The 26,795-nt window shown below is 45.6% G+C and overlaps 1 protein-coding gene across 1 annotated transcript in view; it reads right to left on the bottom strand.

Annotated features, from left to right (window-relative positions):
- Window positions 1-14,623: 14,623 nt before the first annotated feature.
- The window catches only part of Pdpr (pyruvate dehydrogenase phosphatase regulatory subunit), a 37,524-nt gene continuing 25,352 nt past the window's right edge, over window positions 14,624-26,795 (bottom strand). The window contains exons 14-17 of the mRNA XM_021169533.2: window positions 25,519-25,613; window positions 24,181-24,270; window positions 20,962-21,144; window positions 14,624-19,810 (exon numbers count right to left, since the gene is read on the bottom strand). Coding sequence (XP_021025192.1) covers window positions 19,406-19,810; window positions 20,962-21,144; window positions 24,181-24,270; window positions 25,519-25,613 — 773 coding nt within the window. The 3' untranslated portion in view covers window positions 14,624-19,405. The remainder of the gene's footprint in view (window positions 19,811-20,961; window positions 21,145-24,180; window positions 24,271-25,518; window positions 25,614-26,795) is intronic.

Here is a 26,795-nt window from a genome sequence, read left to right as displayed (position 1 = left end):
TGTATTTGTCGAATATTCTCTGTAATAAGTGGAGGGAATCTCTTACCCTGGCAAGTTTATAAGTTTATAGAGCTGTGAGCCAACTTACACACAGGCCTTGCCGACGGGGTCCTGGGATCCTGGCTTTTTGGGGCCCAGCAAGGTGAGACTTCAGGATTTGGAAGGGGAGCCTGCAACCCCTCTACAGGGATCTGCAGCAAGTTGGGAGGTACATCACATCGTGGGTTTCTTGAGAGGCACTGCTTTTTCCTGAATTACTCATTCTTCCCATGTGTGTAAGGCTCTGTCCTGGAGAGGGCACAGGCGTGCCTCCTCTCCTGGGTATCCCACACATGGCTAGCATGGCCCTGCAGCTGCTGCCCGACTCAACCGTTGTCATTACCTTCATCAACCCCCTCTCTCTCCACTGGCCTAGCCAGCCATGGTCCCTGGATGTGCTTCCTGGGTCCTCACCTCTGACTCTCCTGTTCTCCTCAGAGCATCTAAGTATTCAGCATCAACAGCCTAAGGAGTGTATCTGGTAGCAGGCAACTCTAGCATAACTGTGTCTGTGTGTCACTTGATGGTTGTATGGAAGCAGTAGGCTGGGCCCAGGGCCTCTCCTCAAACCTGCTTCTGTTCAGGTCATCAGCTGTCACTGGAGCCGAGGGGCTAAGAAAAGACAAGGGTGACAGAGGAAAGGCTGAGGGACTTGAGGGCCTGTGTGTCCTCACCTCAGGAACTCCCTGTCCAGAACCTTGTCAGCATCAGCCCTGAGTGTGCGGATACAGCCCTCTAAGCTCGTGGCTTCTCATCTGGGCATACAGCATAAGGAAGATATCACTGGAGTGCCCAGCCCTGCTCTGTTTTACAGAGAATACTAGAACCCCAAAGGCCGCCTGGCCCTGTAGGGAGCACACTGCCCAGGGCCTACCCCCTGGCTTCGTGGATAGGAATTTTTCAGGTAGAGTGTAGGGCAACTTCAATCCTCAGAAGCACTTGGCATTTGTTCTCAAGATTTAGAGGGCATTAGCCAGAACAGTGAGAAGATGATGGATATCTGAAAACCAATAAAGACATTTTAAAACTTGAACAACCTGCACTTGTAAGATGGCTCAGCAGGTAAACTAGCTTGCTGCCAAGCCTGACTGCTTGAGTGGAATCCCCAGGACCCACGTGGGAGAAGGAGAGGACCAACTCCTGAAAACTGTTCTGAAGTCCATGTGAGCTAGGTGCTCTTTCCCCGTACCTACAATACACCTTTAAAAGGGAGGGGGGGGCAGCTCATATATTTATATTTTTAAGTATAGAACTAGCCTTTCAAATACACACAGGCTAGAGAGATTGCTTAGTGATTAAGAACACTGGGTGTGGGCTGGAGAGATGGCTCAGTGGCTAAGAGCACTGACTGCTCTTCCAGAAGTCCTGAGTTCAAATCCCAGTAACCACATAGTGGCTCACAACCATATGTAATGAGGTCTGATTACCTCTTCTGGTATGTCTGAAGACAGCTACAATGTACAAATATTTGTTTAAAAATAAACAAATCTTAAAAAACACCAGATGTTCTTCCACCCAGTGGAACTCTAAACCCAGGGCTTCCAGCACACTTTCTGGCCTCTGAGGGTATCAGGCACCCACGCAGTACATAGACAAAGCATTCATCATGCACATACATTTTAAAGAGATGGAGCAATGGAGATGGCTTCGGAGGTAAGAGCACTTGCTACAGAAGCATAAGGGCCTGAGCTCAGACTCCTGACAGCCATGTGAAAGGCCCGTGAGCCTGTGATCCCAGCAGGAGGAAAGAGGACAGGAGAATTGCTGGGACTTGCTGGCCAGTCTGATGGGGAAATAAATGAGCTCTAGCAGTAGTGAGGGGCTGTAGGGAGTAATGCACCTAGTGATTGGTCAGGACGCCAGAGTCCTGGCTTCTACACCTGCACACATGCACACATACAAAAGTAAATGGCGAGGCTGGAACACACCTTTAATCCCAGCACTTGGAGGCAGAGGCAGGTGGATCTCGAGTTCAAGGCCAGCCTGGCCTACAGAGCAAGTTCTAGGGCAACCAGAGCTATTCAGACTCTGTCTCAGACTTTGACAATCTGAAAGAATCTGTCACCAGCAGACTTGCATGAAGTGAATCCTAACTCAGGATCTTCAGATCTCCATGCATGGGAGAAATGGAGACACAAGAAGGAAGAAAAAGCTGGGTGTGGTGGCGCATGCCTTTAATCTCAGCACTCCGGAGGCAGAGGCAGGCGGATTTCTGAGTTCGAGGCCAGCCTGGTCTACAGAGTGAGTTCCAGGACAGCCAGAGCTATACAGAGAAACCCTGTCTCGAAAAACAAAAACAACAACAAAACAATAAACAAAAAAAAGAAGGAAGGAAAAGTAATGGGAACGTTTAAAGAAAGAAAAAAACATGGCAGAGTCAGGCCGATCTCAAGGGCTAGCCTTGGCTACATAGTTCCAGAACAGATAGAGATAGGTAGACCCTGTCTTCTAGAAGATAGAAAGGTAAAAAACAAAAACAAATGACAACAACAGAAAAACCCTACTCTACCCAGCAACTGTAGAATACAGTTTATTTTCTTTCTGTGGAGCACTTGTCAACTTACACCATGCCCTGAGCTACTTGTGTTTGAAAGAATTCTAGTCACCCAAATATGTTTTCTAACCACGGACTAAATTTGAGGTCAACAGTGAAAAAAGATACATAGAAACACTTAGCAAGTAGCATTATCTTAGCCCAGGATTCATTGAGTAAATCAGGAAATAAATATTATCCCAGAAGAGAGGAAATGTGCCGAGAGGCATCTAGAGCAACAATGGGCTGGAAAGATGGCTTCAAAGAGTTCTTACTCTTCCATAGGACCTGGGTTCAATTCCTAGAAGCCATCTGTAACTCTAGTTCCAGGAAAACCAACATCTGACGTCTTTGGGCACCAAGCACACACATGGTACACATAACAGACATACATGCAGATAAAACATTTATAAAATAAAATTATATTTTACATTTAAAAAAATAATAGAAGCATGAGCTGACAAAATGGCTAAGTACCTACCTCCAAGTCTCATCATTGAGTTCAGTCCTTGGGACCCACATAGTAGAAAGAGAAAATGGACTCTCAGAAGTTGTCTAACATCCACATGTGTACACACACAATTTTTCTACAGTTTTTTTGGTATTTGTGGCTAGAGAAATGGTCTATTGCTTAGGGCACTGGCTGCTCTTCTCCCAATGAGCCTGGACTCAGTTCCCAGCACCCATAGAGCCAGCTGTTACTCCAGTCCAAGGGGGTCCAGTGCCCTCTTCTGACTTCTGTGGCACCAAGCACATATGTAGTACAGAGGCATACATGCAGGTAAAATACTTATGTATATAAAGTAATAATTTTAAAATGGAACGCTTTTTTTTGTTGTTGTTTTTTGAGACAGGGTTTCTCTGTATAGCCCTGGCTGTCCTGGAACTCACTTTGTAGACCAGGCTGGCCTCGAACTCAGAAATCCACCTGTCTCTGCCTCCCAAGTGCTGGGATTAAAGGCGTGAGCCACCACTGCCCTGCCCCTCTGAGCTCTTGACCTAACCTTACTCAGGTGCAGCTTCTCAACACCTTCAACCCTCGCCTGGCGCACACCATTCAAGATATCCTTCTCACAAGCAGCAAGAGAAATGATGCTGATCACCACCCTCCCCCACCCCCTAAGAGAGCGGGAAACCATAAACCCACCTGCAACACTGTTAGGGAAGTCTTTCTGGATGCGCAGATGTGATAATTGGGGGGGGGGGGAACCAAGGTTTCATGAGCCGCTTCAGGTGTCTGAGCTACACAATGTTGAGTCAGATAGAAGGTAGACAGACACGTGTTATTTCCAGCCCCCTCACTATTATTGATTGGGTCTCCTTTATAAGGGCTAAGTCCAAATACTTGGCATGACCTATGTCAAGATGCATCCTCTGGTTTCTCAAAACAAATGTTAAACTTTTGAGCACACTCAAGGATTGCTTGGAGAGACAGCTCTAAAGTTAAGAGCACTGTTTGGTCTTTAAAAAAAAAAAGTGTAATGTGTATAGTTATTTGGCCTGTGAGTATTTCTGTGAGTTATGTGTGCCTGGTGCCCACAGAGCACAGCCGATCCCCCAAGACTGCAGTTACTAACAGCTGAGAATTGCCATGTGGGTGCTGGTAATTGAACCCACTTGGGTCATCGGGAAGAGCAACCAGTGGTCTCAACCAATGAGCGATCCAGCTCCCACATTCTCTGCTCTTGGAGAGGACTCAGTCGTTTGATTTTACTAATGAAGACTCGGGAGTCAGATCCTGCAGTCAAAGTGTTAGCTCAGAGAGGAAAGCACCTGCTTGCCCTTCCTCCTCAGCCGACCGACAGACATCCCAGAATTCCCCTCTCTCCCACGGTCTCAGGAGAACCTCCTTCCGACTGAGTGTCCCTCCCTTATACCTGTGTGTCTAGCCATCCTCCTGACTCCTCCTTACTCTTTTTTTTCTTAGTACTCCTATGTTCATTTCCTGTCATCTGGTTGTTTGCTCTGCCTCTTGACCTATGGTTGACTTTATTTAATCCTGTTTACAACATTCAAGCAGTAAGCTCTTGATTCAAGGTGTGTGCTAAGGCTGAGCCACACCATAACTAAAAACAGGTCCCCCACCCCCACACCATAAATAACACAATCTCAGCATTCAAAATGTGATCAAATATTCTGAAGGGAAGGAGGGAGTGGGGCTGAGGTTCCAGAGCTCCTCAGCTCAGCCAGGGTGGGTTTCTTTGGGAAGCTCAGGGATTACCCACCAATCCCTGAGCAGATAAACCTACCAATCTCTGAGCTCCCCCAAGCTTGGGACTTGAAATCCTACGAATCTTCAATCTAGAAATCTCTGCCCTGAAAAGCTCCTGCCCATAAGAAATCCTGTATATAAAACCGATGCTTGACACCCAATCCTTTTGGTTTGTGTATACACGTCCCCGAGTCTGAAGAAGTGACTGTTGAATGTCCAGCACTCTTCCTGTACTCTTGGGGGCGGAGGTACCCCCAGTCATAGTCTTTACCTGACCCCATTCGCCCACCACTGGAGCGGCAACCCTGCAGTTCCCTTAGGTCCTTCTGGGCCACTGAACCCCTACCCGCTCTCTTCTGGCCTTCCCTTTAGAGCTGCCTATAACCCCACAGCTCAGCTAGGTTAGATCACTGTGGCTTTCCCAACCTCTTTCCCTGACCCGTTGCCATGGATGAGAGGTAGGCAGAAGGAAAAACGTAGGACACCAGCTGCTTAGTGGGTCATCACACACTCAACAGTGGTTAGGGCTTAGCCTGGCTAAGCCTGGAGACACTTGGCGCCTGGTACAGGAGTTTCGATGAGGCCTGAAGGCGAGGAGGCTCACCTCCCAACTCAAACCTTTACTTTTATTGTTGTGTATATTCCTATGTGTGAATGCTGGGCATTTGACTGCTATGGTATGTGTATGGAGGTCAGAAAACATAGATCCAAAATAGCTATGTAGGTTCAATAGGTTAGGGTGAGATATTGCATGTATAACAATTTCCCCAGTGGTCCTGAGGGCCCTTAAGTGTCAGCAAGTTCCAAAAGGAGACAGATATCCATGTAGAAGGGAAGTTCCCTAAGACTCAGGAGGCTCTAAAGGGAGGCTCAGTAACAGTCAGGAATAAACAATTCAACAATCCCAGGAAGACCTTGAGGCTTGCACAAGGGTCCTCCCTCTGCAAGGATAAAATAGCAGTAAAGCCTCTTAAGAGACACTCTCAGGCCAGATGAGCTGCCTGGAAGCGACTCTTCAACCTTTCCAGCTGAATGACTGTAAGCTGTGTGGTGGGCCTGAGCAACAGCTTTTTTTTTTTTTTTTTTTTTTTTTTTTTTTTTGGCTTTTCGAGACAGGGTTTCTCTGTAAAGCCCTGGCTGTCCTGGAAATCACTTTGTAGACCAGGCTGGCCTCGAANTCACTTTGTAGACCAGGCTGGCCTCGAACTCAGAAATCCACCTGCCTCTGCCTCCCGAGTGCTGGGATTAAAGTCGTGCGCCACCACGCCCGGCTTTTTGGTTTTTCGAGGACAGGGTTTCTCTGTATAGCCCTGGCTGGGCTGTCCTGAAACTCACTTTGTAGACCAGACTGGCCTCGAACTCAGAAATTCTCCTGCCTCTGCCTCCCAAGTGCTGGGATTAAAGGCATTGGCCACCACACCCGGCCCATACAGCTTCCTTTATAAGATGATTCTCCTGGACCCCAGCTCCTCGGTCATGGGTTACTACAGCTGGCTTTGGTTCCTTGATTTTCTGACATGAATCTAATGTTCTATCCTGGCCCCCATATATTCCCTTATCTTTTCACTTGAAGACAAGGTCTACCCTGAGGTGGTGACACATGCCTTTAATGCTAGCACTCAGGGGCCAAAAACAGACAGCTCTCTGAGCTCAAGGCCAACATGGTCTACAGAGGGAGTAATAGGGCCACACAGAGAAACTGTCTCAAAGAAAGAAAACAAACCAAAAAGGATCTCACATAGCTCAGGCTGGCCCCTAACTCCCTACATAGCCAAGGATAATGTAGAGCACAGGTCTCAACCTTCCTAATGCTGTGACCCTTTAATACACTTCCTCAACTTGTAGTGACCCCCAACCAAAAATTAATTTTCAATGTTACCTCATAATTGTTATGAATTGTAAATATTTTTGGAGACAGAGATTTGCCAAAGGAAATACCCACAGTCTGAGATCCTGCTGCCTGCACCTTTGTGACAACACACTGGGTGTGGGCAGTGCTGGGAACCAACCCCAGGACTCCAATCATTTTAAGCCCATAATTTGTAAATTTATGAATTACAGAACCATCACAATAATATAGTTTTAGAACATTTTCCAAAGCCTGGAAATATCTGTGTGTCCTTTTAAGTTTATTTTTATGTTGTCCAGGTTAAGCAAATGGGCTCAAGCCAGCCTCCTATCTCAGCCCCGGAGGGGTTGGGACTACTATATTTCTTTTACTTAAAACATTATTTGGGGGCTGGAGAAATGGATCAGTGGTTAAGAGGACTTACTGACTATTATTCCCAAAGACACACGTGTGATTCCTAGCACCCACATGGCTTCTAACAACCATGTGTAACTCTGATTCTAGGGGATGTGACATTCTTGGCCTTCTTGGGCACTGCATGTATGTTAGACACAGACTGGAATGCTGACTTAAATAAACAGCTACACATAAAAGTATTCCGTTTTGCCTGGCGGCAGACAATCACCCGAACTGCCCACACTGGGTCGAGGCTCTGGCCCGGCTCCGAAGCCCGGGCTCTAGACACACACGGAGACCGGCGGGAGGCCGGGAGCAGGAGATGCCAGCGGCGGCTCCCCGCACACTCGCCACCATCGGGGCTTACGCGGAGGCGGAGGGGGCGGCGGCGGCGCGGGAGGGGCGGGGCCTGGCGAGACCCAAACAAGCGCACGTGCGGGCCCGCCCTCCGCGGTGACGTCACGGCGCGCCGGCGCGCGCGCCCGCCTTACCCTTGCCGCGGGCCGTAAAGCGCGGAAGGTCGCAGGCCCCCGCGGTCCCGGAACTCTGCGCTCCGCGTCCCGCCCCGTCCCCATGCCCTGGCCCCCTTTCCGGCCGGCGCAGACCCTCTTCAGCGGCTGGGCTGCCCTTCACTTCCNCCGGGCGTTGCTGAGCGCGCTGCCCGCGAGCGGCGGGCCNGTGAGGTAGGAAGCCGGCTGGGACCCGCGGGTCCGGGCGGCCTTCTGGTCCCGCGAACTCTTGCGCCCCGCACGCCCCTGGCGTCNGAGCTTTGGGCTCCGGCTCCCGGCCGTCCCTCTGGGTCTCTGAGGCGGTGCCACCGGTCGGGCGCCGGGCTTGAGCCAGTGGAGCTGTGCGGGCCTCGGGGAGACGCGCCGGCCGCCCCGGGCCTGCGCGCGGGCTCTCCCAGGGCGGCCGACCGGGCCTCCGGGCGGGCTGCGGCTCGGGCGGGCGGACGCGCGCGCACTGCTGTCACGGCCAGAGGTGGCCCCGCGTCTCTGCAGGTGGAATGGTTTCCCACCTTGCAATGTGCGGCTCGGCTGTGCTTCACCGACTCCTGTCAGAGACCTAGTCAGGGCCGTGGGGTTTCCAGTGGGTGACTTGTGGTGACAGTTGTGTGTGATCCCGAGGTGCGAGTCCACGGTCTCCAAGCCTACTTTGCTTGATGTGCGTGGGTGGGCGAGGCCCGCTGGCAGGGAGAAAGGCCGGAGGTCAACTTTGAAAGCCACAGGGATTTGCATCACTTTAAAAAACTGACTCCATATTTTTAATATCTACTGGCTTTGTTTGTGTGTAAGGTAGAGGTCAATAGAAAAATTGGGATGCATTTCTCTCCTCCAGATGAATCCAGGGATCGTTCCTAGCCGATCAGTCAAGTACCCAGGTTTTTTGACTTTTACCCGCTAGCCGTTTTGCTGGGCCCAACTCTCTGAAGCTCTCTTGATACCTCCTAATGCACCTGTTGAAAAAATAAAAATCTGCAGTCGGGCTGGAGAGATGACTCAGTGATTAAGAGCACTTCCAGAGGTTCTGAGTTCAATTCCCAGCAACCACTTGGTGGCACACAACCATCTGTAATGGGATACCCTCTTAATGGTGTGCATGAAAACAGTGTACTCATATAGAGTAAATAAATAAAAGGAAAATCTGCAGTCTGGACCAATTGGGTCACAATGTCCGGCAGGTTCTGTCCTTCCTTCCCCATTCATCCATCCATCCATTTTAAGATAGTCTCACTAGTAACCCTGGTTTACCTGGAAGGCAGAGATCCACCTGTCTCTCCCTCATGAGTCACCATACAGGCCTTCTGTTGGTAAGCAAGTGTCCTGTGGGGTTCTGTTGTGTGGGGGAATGTGGCAGTCCAGCTGTCTTTTTGACCAGCAACCCATCTGTGGCTAAAGCCAAACAGAGGAAACTCTGGAGTCGCTTCAGTGCCCCCCTTTGCTGGGGCTGACTTAAGAGGCGCGCAACAGAAACAGCCTGGGTTGTCTCGCAGAAGTTATTTTAACTGAGAGTATTACCGTTACTCTCAAGGACTTTTTAAAGGGTGTCCATTGCTTTAAGCTTACAGCTTTTTATCTTCTGCATCTCCGGTGGCACTGGCATGATTACCTCGTTGCTGTTGAGGTTTCTTTGGCTTTGACGTCCAGCCTGCTGGAGACGTCCAGAGCCTCCCTTTGCTTCTTGCTGATTAGTTTAATCCCTTCTGCTCTCACCTAGTCACTGTTGTAAGTCAAGATGTACACTAAACCAACAGTCTGTCAGGCTGGGCTTTTGACATGGTTTATTTCCTCCTGAAACTCATCTGTTGCTGTTTCTTCTGCCATGTCTTCCTGCTAACGGGTGCGTCTTAGCGTTCTTTCCCACGGTTGTATTATCTGAAAGGGCTGCATAGCGTAGGAACAGATAATGACTCTGCTAATGATGATTGATGATGATGATGGGTTTTCTAGAGTAACTGGTCCTTTCATGGCCTTCCTTTATCCTTAGCCTGTTGTTCTCTTTAGCACGTTCTTTTTGCTGTGTCACCCAGCTGCAGGTGTCTTTGTGTCTCTTCCTTAGTATTCTTGGTTTCATGTTTTAAGATTTATGTATTTAATGTGGATGTGTGTTTGCATGTATGGGTGTGCATACATATACATTGGTGTATATGGAATGACTTGTGTGCCTAGTGCCTACAGAGGCCAGAAGATGGTATAGAATCCCCAAAGGGTGTTTGTGAGCTTCCAAAATGGTGATAGGAATTGAACCAAGGTTCTCTGGAAGAGTAGTCAGTGCTCTTAACCTCTGCAGTATCTTGACCTTGGTTTCACTGTTTTGGCTTTGTTTTTTGTTTTGTTTTGTATTTATTTTAAAGATTTATTTATTTTATGTATATGCTCTCTAAAGACACACCAGAAGAGGGCATCAGACCCCATTGCAGATGGTTGTGAGCCACCATGTGGTTGCTGGGAATTGAATTTAGGACCTCTGAAAGAGCAGTCAATGCTCTTAACCATTTGAGCCACCTCTCCAGCCCTGGCTTTGGCTTTTTAAGACAGGATTTCTCTATGAAATCCTGACTATTTGAGAACTTGATCTGTAGACCAGGCTGGCCTCAAGCTCACAGAGGGATGCCTGCTTCTGCCTCCCAAGTGCTGGGATTAAAGGTGGTGCCACCACCATCCTGCACTGACTCTACTATTTGAACTTTCACTTTCTTTTTTTTTACCTTAACATCCATGTTTGGCATATGTGGGCAACCTGTAGTTTTTACTGTTGGGGTTTGGATTAAGGTTAGATGAGGCTATAATGAATTATGACACAGATGTGAGGACATGTGATGTTGACATTTCTCAGGAACTGAATTTGGAATGCTACAGAGTGAAGGAACACATGATGGCCTGTGGGGTTCTTAATTTTTAGACAGTAGTTAGGCCAAATGATGTTCCCATGCCTCAGATATTTTTAAAGAAAAACTACATTATTGGACTTTATGTAACCTTGGATATGCTGGCCTTCCTTGTTGGGTAAGACTTCCTTGTTAAAATATAAACCTGTAACTCTGTTATTAAAGGAGCTGTAACAATAAAATGAGCCTTGTTTGCAGTTTGTGTTCTTGTGCTCTCTTGGTGTCTGCATCCGGTTCTTCAGCATCCATCAGTCAGGAGAGCAGATGTGGCTACATCTCATATTTTACCCTGGATGTTTTCCTATTACTGTCTGCTGAGCTAACTCTTATCCTCATTAGGCTCTGGTATCTTGTAGTGGGAAAAACCAATTTGCAATTCCAAGGGGCTTTCTGATCACCAGGAGACACAGCTCCACGATACAGTTCTAGTCTTCCTTCGTTACCATCTGTCTAACCCACAAGCTTCATTTGCTCTCACAGTTGTGTTTATTGGTGGTGGGGGAGGGGGAGTACTATTTCATGAGTGCTTCTGTGGCACTACTTGCGTATTTTTCCTGCATTGCTTGATAATTAATCTTTCCACAGGCATATGAGGTAGATGCTCCTAGACTGTGTAACAGATGGGAAAATCTTTCCCATCTGTTCCTGGAGTCTAGATTCTCGTCCAGATAGTTGTGTTGTTTATCCATTTTATTAGCTTACATATAGTTAGGTTGTTGGAATGTTCTGTGCTGGGAGAAGGTCAAGGCGTCAAGGGAAAGAGTTCCTTAACCAGGGTCTGTAACTTCAGTGTTGTGAGATAGGCTGTGTTCTGAGGAGGTAGCTATCCTCAGTAGACAAGTGGCAGAACTTTGCCAGCTAGAGAGACAGTGCACAGCTTACAGGTCCTGGACATGGAGGAAGGAGTTAAGCCTGACTTGTTTGAGAGGCAAGAAGAACAGTGAGGCCAGAGATAAGCCAGCTTGTGAAAAGGGCTGCACTTCGTAGTAAGGAGCTTTGACTCCTTCCTGCAAGCATCAGCCCATCACTGGAAGGCTGTGCGAAGGGCAGTGAAATAAGATTTCCATTGTGGAAGACTTGTTCACTCAGGCCTGTGTATGGACTGAGGTCTGGGGGTGCAAGGTGTGCGCTAAAAGTAGAAGCTACAAGCCTAGGGGCTCCCACATGTGTCAGCAGAGGAGTTGGAGAGAAGTAAGTAGATAGATGTGTATAAGATTGAGGATGTAGACTAGACGTGGAAGGTCCTGAGGAATGGTGGGAGAAGAGAGGAGAAAGGGAGAAACCAGTGACACTGGATTCTAGTATGAGGAGCCTTGGGGACAGACACAGTGGGGAGGGATGGAGGATGAGGAAGTGTTTGCATTTGATGTGCTGGGGTTTCCTGTGGGATCAAGTGGCCGTGGCCATTCTGCACGTGATAAACAGATCTGAAGCACAGGATGCAGGATTCTTGGGTCAAGCTGTGCATCTTGGTGACACTAAAATCACCCTGGGGAAAGATGGGAAGGCTCAGGGTAGAAGACAGGCTCCAGCCAAGAGCTGTGACCCAGGAACTGTAGAGATGAAACCAGGAGGCTGTGCTCAAGTCAGAAGGAGTGTTCTGTGGTCTTAGTGCTGTGGTATGTGAGAGATGTCAGTGCTGTGGTAGGGCCAAAGTCCTGTGAGGTGACTATTAAATGAAGAAAACAAGAAGTAATGTGTGATGCTTTGTATAGAAAAGTATGCAAATATTTCCTTTTAATAAAGCAGAAACTGCCCAGATTGGTTACCTTCATCCGGCAGGTCTTCCAGGGTTGGGGGCAGTGGGAGTGTTGATGTTTACTTTGTGTAGTTCTTTCTGTAGTGCCAGGTATGAGCCTCAAGAGCAAGTCCTCTACCACTGAACTCTATCCTCAGTCCCAGTTGGTGAGATTAAAACAAGCGCACACCAGTCCTCTAGGTAAGTCGCAAACACCGGCGACTAACAGATGATCACTGGCTCATGCACAATCCAGGTAAGTTGTGGTATCAGGAAACAAACACAGACAAGGAGGTCATATCCAGCTAGTCCACTGCTGAGGTTTGGTCTGTTGCTATGTATTGTAATGCTAAATTCTGGCCCCAAGATTTAATTGTCGCAGGGATGTGGAAATCCTATGTATACCAAATGATGCTATATACTCTTGATCCTTAATTTAGTACTATTGGTTGAATAAAGATGCTTACATCCTATAGACGGGCAGAAGAGAGGTAGGTGGGACTTCAGTCCCCAGGGCTTGGGGTCTGAGGGGAGACTGTGAGAAGAGAGGAGACGACACCATGGGGTAGGTGGATTGTGAGAACATAGCCATAAGGGTTGGCCAGTTGGAGTAGGAGCAGCCCAGGCGAAGGCGGTGAGTTCCATCTCAGGATTATTGACAAGGAAGTAGACAAAATAACTTAGAGGGCTGATAACTGCACAGCTCTAATACTGTTAAGGGTCATTATAAATATAAAAGTTTGGTGTCTTTTATTTGGGAACTAAGTGGTCAAAGATGTGGTAGAAACCCCCAGTTTTTATGACAGCATTTTGGTGGACCAGCGGTGTGGTGAGAACTTACTTTAACCCAAATTGAGATTTCAGATTCCTGGATAAAGGACAGGCTATCCCTTTTAGATAAAAGTCGTGATGGCGGCTAGGAAGGTGATGGAGATAAGGTTTCTTAGCAATGTCGGGTTTCCCCCCAAATGATGGTTAGGTACAAGGGTTAGAATGCATGCTGGTTTGACTAGAGTGATTCCAGGGACTCATAGTGTGTGCTAGGATATGCATGCCCCCTGCCCCCCATGCCACCAGGCAGGTCGTCAGGAAGCACCTGTATGGGTGTTATCTCAACTAGAAGGGGGAACCTTGAAACTCACAGGTGACTGAGATGGGCTTTGTGAGAATGCCTGACTGGGACTTGGGTGAATGATAGAATGTATGCTTAGAGATCACAGGGCCCTGGTTTCATTCACTTACTCCAAGGCAAGTTTCTGTGTTTTCCTTTTTTTCCCCCTCAGCAAGGTTTCTCTGTGAGGCCCTGGTTGTCCTGAAACTCACTCTGTAGATTAAGCTGGCCTCACACAGAGATCCCCCTGCCTCCTGAGTGCTGGGATAAAAAGTGTGCAGCATCACACCCAGCTCTGCATTTTGTACACACACACACACGCTGAGGCAACAGAAGTATATACAGACTCAACCCAATACATGATGCCTTTAAAGCAGTTGTGATTCTGAGTCATAGAAGCCTACTGACTACAAAGAGACTGATACAAAGCTGGTGAGACTATAAAGAAAGTGGGGCGCCCTGGAAGGGTCAGGGGTTGATGTATACAGGGCTAATGCTTCCCATGAAAAATCTGTATTTGGTAACTTGTATCCAACCTCCCTTTGGTTATGAGAGAGTGCTTGAGCAGAGTCAGGATTGAAAGTTTGCAGGCTCCATAGAATGGAGGACTGTCTTTTTCAAGTAGGTACATACACCAGTTGTAGACAATATGCTTGACCATTGTGCTCTCCTTGAAGGGGGGGGTTTAATCTATGGATCGCTGACCCAGTGAGTTTGTGATCTATTTCCCAGGATGTTACCAATTGATCTCAGTGGGATCATGATGAGGATTTTCAACAGTGTATTTTTTAAAAATTGTAAATTTTTTAAAAATTGTAGCCGGGCATGGTGGCACTCGCCTTTAATCCCAGCACTCGGGAGGCAGAGGCAGGCGGATTTCTGAGTTCGAGGCCAGCCTGGTCTACAAAGTGAGCTCCAGGACAGCCAGNCCTTTAATCCCAGCACTCGGGAGGCAGAGGCAGGCGGATTTCTGAGTTCGAGGCCAGCCTGGTCTACAAAGTGAGCTCCAGGACAGCCAGGGCTAAAAAAAAAAACCCTGTCAAAAAAAAAAAAAAAAAAAAAACCAAAAAAAAAAAAAAAAATTGTAAAGGTTTTAGCTACATTTTAGAATTTTGATACTAGCCATATCTCCAGCTAATTAACCCTTTTGTTCCTCTTTTACATAAACATGGGCTTGCTTACATGCATATGGTAGTGGATCATGTTCATTTTTACCCACATCCACACTGTACACAAGCATGTCTCTTCCGTTTCTTTAGTTTCTAAACCCCTTAGCAGCAGAGATACTTTATCCTTCGAGAAGGCAAATAACATGTAACCAAATTAAAAGACATTTTACAAGTGAACATTACAATAGTTATGGAAACATCTTTTTATTCATTTTATACACCTAATACATGAAAAGAAAATCTCAATTCAAATCCAGCCATCTAGAAATAATTCTGGTCATAAATGCACAGTTACCCAATGTGTCCAAAGTCGGCTGAGTTTGCTCTTAAGATTTTACTCCAATATCTAGAATGTCCTCGGGATCACATGCTGATACTACACAGGAACAGAAGGGAGCTGAGCAGAACCACACACTAAATGCGAATTTAAAGATCTTTATAGCAATTGCACTGGTGTCTTATATATCTTAAGCATTGACCAGAGAGTTAAGTATGAGCTAGAAAAGCTTTCAGTGAAATGAGCTGCAGAACTTTTTACCCCACACCAAGGTTATTTTGAACAAAGAGGGCTGATGTGGGGGATGAGAACCTACAGAGCGAACATTCTGCTTTCATCCTACCTCAGTCATTGGACACCCTGGAGTGTAAGGCACTAGAACTGGCCTGAGAGGTGCTCCAAGCTTCAGTTCTTGGTGTGCAAAAGAAATCTTGGCATAGATCTTTTGAAACATGATAAAAATAACTCCCCCTCCTCTTATAATCTGTCATTCACAGACAAAAGACAAGGAGGTAGATGTTTGCAAAGGTGAATCAAAATATGAAGAAAGTGTGTATAATTATTCAGATACGGACAACTGCTTAGAGGCCAAGAGTCTTATACAGGGAAATGCTGATGTGTGACCGACTGAGACGGCAAAGGGGAACACTCGATCCTTGTGAACAGTACCTGGTGCGGGTACTGCTGAGGACTTCGAGAGAAAGCCCCATGCTGATGAACATGGGGGCTTACAGATCAGCACCTTGGAGGCCAAAAGAAAGGGAGGTGCTGCCAAACCACCCACAGCTCAGCAGCAGCCGAACTCAGGCATCATCCTCGCCCACTCACCTCCTGCTCCTCAAGCTGTGTGCCTACAGATGTAAGGGTGAGAGGAACATCCTCCAGTAGAAGGAAAGTGTACTGTGTTGATACTATGCTGCTTATCAACATGTGAGCTGGGGGTGTTGGGATGCAGAAAATTTAAAAAGTAACTTCACTGTCCTAAATATAAGTCTGTTACCTTAGCCAAGAAGTTAACCAAAAGATACAAAGATGAAATTTGTAGTTCGCCCCTGCAAACAGGATGATGATGCAACTGCTCATCCAGGTCAGTCTCCAGGGCTAGTACCAATACTGTAAGGCATACAGTTCTCTCCAAGGACGGTGAAGAACTTTTCCCATGCTAGCAAATGTGTTCATAAGGTAACCTGAAAATCAAAGCTGTCACCCATATCCCAAAACAGATCAGTTAATACTGAAATCTACAAATTTGTTTTTCATGTTTGGTTACTTTTCTTGAACACAACATAGAGGAGACAGGCCAGAGCTAATGTACTTCCCAACAAGTGCCAAGCTGAAGTGGCTATAGTCCACGGCCGCATAAATGGGCTCTTGGCGACCAGGCTGAAGCTAGGGTTTATAATTGTGCTAAACGATCCTGTGTGCAGGACTAATATGATCTGTAGGAACCCACAGAAGAACTAGAAATGCAGTGAGGTAGTCTCACAATTAAGACTATTCAAGCCATTCCTCTCTGTTCCTTTTTGCAAGTTCAGTTCCTATGTCATGGAAGGGAACTCTGTTACAAGCTTGAGCATATTTCAAATAACTGTGGTAGTGCTGAGAAATAGGCTGTGCATGTGGCTAAAAGAGCCTTCATGGAGTATCACAGAAAACTTCCAACTCTAGGTTTTCCATATACTTTGTTACCTTGTTCAAAGAGATTTAATTGCTTCTATAATCAAAGAGGAGAACATGGAACCCCCTCACTTCTAGGAAGTAGATGTGGTAACTATTCCAGAGAATCTGTCACCTAAAACTGAAGTGTTTACAATCCCTTAAAGCTAACCGGCTCCCTAGTGTGTGTTATACAAGGCAAGCCAAGATAGCCTCACTGTCCCTGAACTGGAAGTGTCACACAACTCAGGAGGTACAGTGATTGTCCCTCTTTAGTCCTCCTAGATTTTCAGTCATGCCTCTAGAGCAGTGATTCTCAACCTTCCTGACGCAGTGACCTTTTAATACGGTTCCTCACATTTGCAGTGACCCCAACGTAAGATTATTTTCATTGCTACTTAATAACTGATTTTGTTACTATTATGAATCATAATGTAAATATCTGTGCTTTCCAATTATTTAGGAGACCTGTGAAAGGGTCAGGGGTTACAACCCACAAATTGAGAACCACTGCTCTAGAGCTACCATTTCTGCTGACAACTTGCATCTACTCCTGAGAAGCCCAGCATGCTCCCACACTGGTAAGCAGCCCCCTCGACTATCTAAGGTACTTGTGCCATCAAGCATAGAAAAAACTGCAGCAAGACAAGCATGGTCTGTAAGCTCTGCTGATGGCAGCATCAGCCAGAACTTCTAGCTGGAAACTTAGTAGGAAGCTGCTGTTTCCCTCCAACTTAATAGTTAATTAGCTAGTGATTAACAAAATAAAAAACTGCTGAGAATACTCTTGATGACATTTGTTTCTGAATAATATACTGTGATGGTGGTATGCCCAATTGTAAACTATATTGGTTTGGAAGTTTTTCTGATTTGGAACTTAAGTACTAACTTCCATATTTAAAGAGCAAACCTGCTGATTGCTACCTTTTTTTTTTACAAGTAATGCATAGTTCAAAAATGTATTTTGTATTCAATACCAAATAAACGTTCATTACACAGACTGTGGACTTTTACAGACAACGGCCATATCTATCAGAGAGAGCACACAGTACCTGGAGCTGTGCATCTGTACTCCACCCCCACAGGTCAGTTAAGAGCCTGTTCTGCCTCCTCAGTAGCTTTACTGCTACTGCTGCCCTGCTCAGCTCTCTAGTGGAGAAACAGTTCCTCTCATCTCATTAAATAGCTATTTTTCCCAAAATACTAATTACCCTCACATCGAATTCTAATTGTGTGTCCTTTTAATCATTTAAAATCTCGAAAGCTAAGTAGGAATAGCCTAGCTGGAAAAAACAGCAAGAAATGTGTTAAGGAAGGAAGGAAGGAAGGAAAGTCTGAGTGGATAAAGTTCTACAGAAATGTCAAAGAAGACACGAGAATTTTGAGCTGCTCTAAAGAAATGAAAGAATTTCTATTGATATCAGTTTAGCAAAACCAATGCTTCCCAGTTAGTGAGAACTACTTTAATTGAATTAAAGGCTGGTATGTGTTGTGGCCAGCTAGCTCTCTTGCCTGAGCTTGCCCTTGCCCTCTCCCTCACTCCCTCCCTTCCCTTTCTGGTTTTATGAAACAGGGTTTCTCTCTGTGTAGCCCTGGCTTTCCTGGAACTCACTCTACTCTGTGGACCAGGCTGGCCTTGAACTCACAAAGACCCCGCCTGCCTCTTTATCTCGAGTGCTGAGAGAATTAAAAGTTCTCCAAGACTGGGACAGTTTGTATATGAGAGCAAACAAAATCAGTGTTGATGGTATATAGAACAGCCATGACATCCAAGTTACAACTTCAAAAAGCCTGTCACCACACCTGAAATCTCAGTGCTCAAGAGACTAATAAGCAAGAGGATCGCAAATTTGAGGCTAGCTCCAATTTCCACAAAACAGCAGAGCCACGGAAATGTGTGGTGCATGTGGTGGGTCTCCCACTCGCTTTCCATTCCAAAGATTCTATCAAGATGGCTGGGGGTGTGAGGGTGGGGAGCAGTCTCTGGCCTGCACTGTACTTACAGTTCTCAGTGGTCATCTGTCTGGCTTTGTTCATGCTAGGGACGCAAAGCTTGGGGCTCTGAAACGCAGTATGACCAGCATGGTTTACTTAATCACCCAAAACAACCCGCCTGATCCCCTCCTCCTCTTCTAAAAGGCTAAGAATGGATGTTGAGGTTGTAGGCAGGCTACACAAGGCACAGATGAGTCTAGAAGTCATCTGAAGAAATCAATAAGGGATAGCTCACTGACCTATGATTAGCTGAAAGAAAAGCAGCACCCCTCCTCTTAACAGTAGGAACTCAGCATCTGAGTTCACACTGCTCCTACTGGGAAAAGCAACAGAAAAGGCAGCATGGTTTGTCTTTCCTTTCAAATACTGGCATACCTGTTTACTCAGCTAAAAACCAACATCATGATAAAAGATAGCAGAAAACGAAGAAAATGCAGGTAGGGTGCCCTGGCACAAACACGTAAGCACAAAGTTGGAGGACACTGGGTACCAGGTAACTATGCCCCTTCCACAGAGCAGACAGTGTCCACACAATCCCTCTTATTGGTGAGGTAGATGGTTACGAGGTATCAGGTGGCAACCTCAGCACAGTGGAACAGAATTATCTGCCTGGTTAAGACACAAATTATTCCCAGGGCTGCATCGGACACAAAATCATCTACCGAAACTAGGTTGTTACTCGGTAAGAATCTAAGCCGAAGGGAAATGGATGTTTACCCTAAGACTTAAATAATACCAACTTGCCTAACACTGAATTTAAAAATCAGTCTGTCACCTTAATACCATTCCACAAGTGGGTTCTGCCCGCCACTGTGGGTATGTGAGCCTGCTGGAGGGATGAGAAGAGCCTGGATTATTAGGAGGGGTAACAGCAAATGGGAGAAAATGGGAAGACAAGAAAGGCTTTCAAGGAAAAAGTTTAAGTCAAATTGAACCTAGGCAAGGACAAAGGTACCTTCAGTGAGGAGACCGGGACGGAGGGAAACTCGGCTCTGAGAACGATGCTCCTCATGATAAGACTGTGGGAAGGGAGTGTCTTGCATTACTTCCCATGAAAGTCGCTCAGCTCCACATCGTCCTTTCTACGCTTGTGAGTGAAAAAAGAGGTGACAGGGTAGAGCTTGGCCTTGGCCTGAAACCGATGTCCTGCAATGTCAATTTCATATTCTCCTCGGTTGATGAAATCTGTTGTCACCACCTGCTCTTCCCCACTGTCCTCAGAAAAATTGTGTACATAACCCAGGCATACATGGCGCTCCAGTGTGTAGCTATAGGCACTGCTGGTGGTCTTGCCAGCGTACTTTCCGTTCCGGTAAATGGGTTCTCCCCACCAAGGCCACAAATCAAGGTCTGTGTCATGGTCGTCCAGGATGAACATAGCAAGGCGCTTATACACCCCAGCCTGCTTCTGCTGCAGCAGGGCATCCCGACCAATGAAGTCTATGCCCTAGGAGAAAAAAGGGAAAAACCCCTGAGATACCAGTCTACAAGATGGCCCTTGGCATGTAAAGGTAGAGAGTACATTTAGACTACATTCCTGCTAGCTTTTAGAAAATGATGTTTGAGAAGGCATTGTGAAAAGCTTTGTACACAGCAGAGACACAGCTGAAGTACATACTTCTGTGAACAGATTTCAATCACGGGCCTAGTAACAAAGAATATATGTATGTACCAATATACTTATATATACAGGTAAACAAACTTAATAGTGATTATCTCTATAATTAAAATACAGGTCTTTTTAAGTAAGTTAACATTTTCACAGCACACGAAAAAATTGTGTGTAGTTTCTTTATGTCTAGTTATATGCAGTGGCCAAAATTAGTAAGTAAATAAACGGATACGAGAGTACACTATCTGGGCATGACGACACACAGCCTGGTCTACACAGAAAGTTCCAGGTCAGCCAGCACATAGTAGGACCTTGTCTACAGGTGCACTGTTAGGGAACTGCCTAAATACACTGTAGTATGTAAAGCAAGTTTAACACGATCTAGGTTGAAAGTGGGCAGGGGAACACACACTGGCATACTTGCCCATTCTAACACTCTAGAATAGAAACCAACTGCTGCTTCTGAGAAGACACCGGGTGAGGTTCAGAGGTGGAAGACAGTAGACTAACCTTTTGAACTATACTTTTCTAAATAATAAGACCTGGGGCTGGAGAGAGAAGAGTTGTAGAGGACCCAAGTTCTGTTCCCAGTGGCCTCTTTTGGCAACTGCATTCAAATACACCTCATGCAGACATACATGCATTCACATAATTAAAAGTTAAAAATATATCTTAAGAGGAAATTAGGCAGCTGGCTGTAAGATGACTAATTTAGATGAATACTGTGGTACATTCACAATATTATTTGTGACCACAATTGACTAAAAAATGTATGTCAATGTAACCAGGTGTTGGGATTTTATCTGAAATGTGCATCCCACAGGTAAGTGTCCTGCCCTGAGGTCACACTATTCCTCATGACTTAACTGGTGCTAGCTAGCACCTCCCTATCTTCCCTGCTCTTCTTTATTTGTTCAGCTCTTCCTATCTTAGACACATCACAACTGTTTGGCTGAGAGGCACAGGGAGATGTAGATAAATAATACCTTCTCTAACTTCACTCGAGATTCTCCTCCACACTCCAAGGGCGTGGTAAGGGTGTTTAAGTCCTGACCCCAGAAAGCAAAAAACTTCTCAATTCGGAGACTTCTGAGGGCATAATACCCAGCATTCCGGATTCCATATTTCTGTCCAACACTCATCACCTCATTGTAGACATGCAGAGCATACTATATGAAGAGAAGAAAGGTTAGCAACTAGTGAGCTTTCTAGTTAGTTGAAGTGGCCTATCCCTTTGGTTCTTAGGTAGGCTGCAGGAAAAGGATTTTATCATTTTTAACAGTTAATTTTGAATGGATATATTCACATTTTTTAAAAAATTTATTGATTTTATGTATATGATTACATTGTAGCTGTCTTCAGACACACCAGAAGAGGGCATCGGACCCCATTTCAGATGGTTGTGAGCAACCATGTCGTTGCTGGGATTTGAACTCAGGACCTCTGGAAGAGGAGTCAGTGCTCTTAACTGCTGGGCCATCTCTCTCCAGCCAAACATACTCACATTTTAAAGACCACCTTAAAGCTGCTGAAGACATGCAGCTCAGCTGGTAGACAGACAGACATCTTCCTAGCAATCACAAAGCTCAGAGGTAGACTCATTTGCCCAGCGTGCCTGTGACTCTTGGTTCAGTTCTGGGTAATACACATGCAAAACCCTCATACCATGTACCACATGACAACCATGCATGGGAGAGATGGGTCACTTGCTGTTCTTTGCAGAGATCCTGGGTTCAATTCCCAGCATTAACATGGCAGCTCACAATAGTTTAACTATTTCCATCTTTAACTCTAATTTCAGGGGATCCAGTGCCCTTTTCTGACTCCCATGGCCACTGCACCCATGTGGCACAAAGGCATACATGCAGGCAAAACACCCATACATATAAAAATAGTATGTTCAAATTATTTAAAGTATCTAGAAATATAAATTAATGTCTCTGCATCTTTACTATGGATGCAATGAGTCTAGTTACAATTCTGCCACCATAACTTACTGTGCACTGGACTCAAACTGAACCAAAATAAGCCCCAGCTTTAAAATGTGTGTGTGGCTGGAGAGAAAAGCTAGATTGAAGAAAAAGATCCGGTTCAGTGGTTGAGGTGTCTGTGCCCTCTGTAAGGACTTGAGTTTGACCCTGGACCCTACAAAGAGAGGGACCAACTCTGAAACTTACCCTTTGACCTCCATACATGCACCATGGTAGGTGTGCCCTGACATACAGACACTACATAAACTCAAAACTAAGAGTGTGGGTGATATGGGAGGAAGCCTTGGCAATGTGGAAGCAGTTCCAGGTTGATGCAAGAATGGAGAGTACGAGGGCAGCGTGGGCCAGGCCTGGGCCAGGCCTGGGCCTAGGGCATGGGGAGGAGCATGGCCAAAGGAAAGGATGTGACCAAAAACTCCAGGGAACATCTACTCTGACTTACGATGTGACACCTATTTCTTTATGTGGTAGGATATAAAATCCTTACAGGGAACTCTCAGGAGTACACAGTAATGTTTTTAGGTAGTGGTAAGTGCTACAGAAAAAAAGGGTAAAGTACAAAGAGAGGTAAGAGGACAGATAGCTTTAAATAAGGTCTCACTAAGAAGTGATGTGGCTGGACATGGTGCCACACTTTTAATCCCAGGACTCAGAAGGCAGAGGCACGGGATCTCTTAAATTGAAGGCCAGCTTGGTCTACATAGTGAGTTCCAGGACAGCTGGAGCTATATTCTGAAACTGTGTCTCAGAACATTACAAACTGTGATATGAATGCTGGAGAGATGGCCCAGCAGTTAAGAGCACTTGCTCAGGCTTGGCTCCCGAGCACATCATTAGTTCACCACCACCTGTCACTCCACTTCCAGGAATCTCACACCTCTCCTGGTCTCCTCAGTGCAGCGCCACATGTGTACCATATATACATATAATAAATCATATACATATAGGTGTGCATGTGTGTGCTGGGTGGGGGAGGTAATATGAGGCCTGAAAGGGAACAGTAGTGGCTTGCGGTGTCAGAAGGAAAACAAAGCATTAGGACACAGAGCAGCAGCCTGTCTAGCCTGTTCCACCAGCAGGAGTGCGTGCTCCAGGAAACTCAGGCCAAGTTCAGAGGCAAGAAGACTAGACTGCCAGCTCTGTGGAGTGGCTTTCAGTAGTACTCCGCCTCATTCATAACTTAAACTTGACTGACAGGCCAGGTGGGGTGGGGCACATATATATAATCCTAGCTTTCAAGAGGTAGAGACCAGCCTGGGCTAGAACACTGAGAATCCCAAGACCAATTTAACAAAAAAACAAAACAAAACAGCACTTGGGAGGCAGAGGCAGACAGATCTCTGAATTCAAAGCCAGCCTGTTATACAGAGTAAGTTTAAAGATAACCAGGGCTACACAAACCCTGTCTCTAAGAACAACAACAAAAAAACAAATATGTAACCCCAAAGGTACTAAGTACTACCCTCTTCCCTGTCTTTGAATTTACTTGCATATACATCAAAATTACTGATGAGTTAAATAATGCTACTACATCAGGTTGCTGTTGGCTGATGGGAACTAATTATGAAGGTGATGCTGGGTCTTATCTACAGAACTGATTTTATTTGACTGCTTGTGAGCCTAGACTTTAACAACTAAGCCATCTCTAGCCCACTATGTTGATTTTTGAGATTCCTAGAGTCTCATGTATCCCAGACTAGACTCCAGCGTCTACCTTCTCAGTGCTAGGATTACGGGCGTGTGTTACCATGCCTAGGTGATAAGAGTACTAGGGATCAAACTGAGGACTGACTGACATGCTAGACAAACTGTATGCTAAGTGAGCTACATCCCGTCAAGTTTTCATTTTTTTTAAGATGCGTAAACATTTTATTTCTATTCTATGTATGTGAGTGTTCTGCCTGTATGCATGTATGGGTACCATGTATGTGCCTGGTACCCTTAGAGGTCAGAAGTGGGCAGTATATCTCCCAGAACCAGAGATAAGGATGGTTGTGAGCTGCCATGTGGGTGTTGAGACAGAGCCCAAGTATTCTATGTTCCCTCCCTCAAGTTTTTATTTTAAAATGCATGTATCTCTTTAACATTAACTATTAAAAATGATGAAAACTTCTTCCCTGCAGCCTGTCCAAGACTGGATGGGATACACCATTCTAAACCTGTTGGTATTCAGGAATCTTGGGAAACTGGTAGCCCTGCCCAGAGCCCTCTCACCTCTATGGGGATATACAGCATGAAGCCTGGCTCTCCCGTGTGCGTCATACTCATCACCCGGATCCCATTTGCATAGCCCACACTCATCTCCTACAAAGAAAAGGAAAGCAGTCAGTACTCGTCCCTCCTGACAGTCAAGAGACTGAGTCCCGAGAGGAGCCTGTCAGTACCCACCCTATGTTAACCCTAGAAGAGCTACAACCAAGAAAAGCATCTCTCTTTACCAGCTCATGCTAAAACATTGAGTTAGCCAAGCAGCGTTAGGAACAATGAAGACCAACCAAATGTCTTCTCTGGAGGACTCTGTAAGACACATAAAGGACAATGCCAGCAGAATACAATTCATGTACTCTGGGACCAAAAACTCAGTTTCTAGTGTTCCAGCTGCTCAGTCGCCTTGAAAGGGTCACTGATATAATACTGCTCTGTGAAGGGAAGTGTAAGACCAATCGAGACAGCACTGAAACAACAATTCCACATGAATTCTGACAAGATAAGGCATTTGACAGTCATAGGTTGGATCATTTTGTAAAGTACAGAGAAGACTGCAGAGGATCTGTTCACTAACATGAAGTTTTCTGTTGGTTTCTCTGCTTTGGAGAGCAGGAAACCATTAAACAATTTGCTCTAAAAATCTCCACTTGGGTTTAAACTTCCAAGTTCCTCCATGCATGTCCAAAGTGGCTGTGCGACTGCTTCCTGCAAAGCACTCAGTTATTCAGTGTAGTGTGTGCCAAGCAACTAGTGTGTTGTCTAGGGTTCAGCTATCAATATACTATGAGAATAAAAACAAAAACAGCAAATGCAAGGAGAAAAAAAAAAACCTGACCTCGGTGTGCATTTACTGTTACCTTAAGTTTAATTCAGGTGCTAGAGAAACCAATAAATACACACACCTGACATTCAAAGACATTAAGTATACTTCAGGGAATATCCTAATCCTTACTAAATAAAGCAGACTTGGAAGTAAAAAATAAAAGTTGCTTGGTCATTTTGCTTGCTTAATAAAGGTCAAAACACTGTTTAAGTATTAACACCATATTAAGAATATGAACCTGCCATCACTATAAAAGAAACATATTTAACATTAAAAAAAACAGAACTGCTAAGAATGTGGCTCAGTTGGCAGAGTGCTTGCCTAGCATGCATGGAGCCATGAGTTTGATTCTCAGCACCATATAAACCGATTACATACACACACACACACACACACACACACACACACACACACACCCGCATTCCCAGCACTTGAGCAAGCTCGCAAGTGTAAGGTCATGCTCAGCTACATAACAAGTTTGAGACAACCCTGATCACAGACAACAAATGACTAGCACCTACCTTGCAGAAGAGCGTTGGAAAGTGATCTGGAGTCATAGGGGCATAGGACAGCTCAGATAGCACATCCACGGCTCGAGGGCCAATCAGATTGAGGGCTATAAGGTAAAGAACAAGAGATGTCCAGCCTCTCCAGAGAACAGCCTCTTCTGACCGTGTCCACTATCCCCGGTTCTTTACCTGCTACTGTCGTGAATACACCGACAACGTAAACGATAGTTTTCTAGTTTACAGTTCAAAGTCAGTCCATGATGGCAGGCAGTGATTTCCCATAGTCAAGTACATTTATCTCCCAGGTGATAAACTAACCACCATATCTACACAGGACCTGGTCTACAGCTGATGAGACATAAAAAAAAGCCCCTTTATTTAGGGTCCTGCAGTTCAATGGTAAGTACCTGGGCTCTGACAGACCTGTTGAATGCAGCTGCTGACTGGCTGGTGTGAAGAGCCTGGCTAGTGTGGTTCTTGCAGTGCACAAGAAGGATGTATTTTATAGTCTCCTCTGCAGAAGATTAGGATCGAGACCAAGACCTAACCAAGAGATCACTTCCAGGGCTGGCCATACACCAAGCACTATAGTTCATCTTCCTACATGATGGAAGTGATCCCCGTCCCAACAGTGCCTAGAGAACTGTCTCTCCACCCTAGGCTCTGTTCCTTTGACAGAACTACACGTAACTGCTCTAGTACAGGCTACAAGACAACCAGGATTCAGTAATAGTCTATACTCTGCCAAGCTAGCAGCAAGAAGCTAATCATACTTGCTGCTAATGAGAGAGAATGAAGTCCTTGGTGAGATGAGTGGGTTAGTAAGATGACTGCAAGTCACTTTTCTCCTTCCACTGTGGTTCCCAGGGATTGGAACTGAATAAATAAATTGAATGGACAATTATCTGTGTTCACAGTGTCTTATTTCCCTTTAAAGATTTATTTTTTTAAGGAGTATACAGTTTGTTTTTGTGAAACAGCTCTGGCTGTCCTAAGGCTCATCATGTAGACCAGACTCACGAAGATCTGCCTACTTCTGCTTCCTGGGTGTTGTGATTAAAGAAAAGCATCATTACATGTAGCTAAGGGTTACAGATTTGCTGATTTTTTTTCTCATGCTCATGAATGTTTTACATACATCTGTGCCCCATGTGTATGTGGTACTCATGAAAGCCAGAATAATACATTGGATGTGAGCAGTGGAAGGTAGTAAGTGAACCAAAGTGCTCGGGAAGGACAGGCAGCTTTTTTTTTCTCTCTCTCTTTTTTTTTTTTTTTTTTTTTTTTTT

The sequence above is a fragment of the Mus caroli genome, chromosome 8, assembly GCF_900094665.2.
Source record: "Mus caroli chromosome 8, CAROLI_EIJ_v1.1, whole genome shotgun sequence".
Classification (NCBI taxonomy): domain Eukaryota; kingdom Metazoa; phylum Chordata; class Mammalia; order Rodentia; family Muridae; genus Mus; species Mus caroli.
Note: the sequence above shows the minus strand (reverse complement) of the source record. Positions and strands in the feature narration are given on the sequence as shown.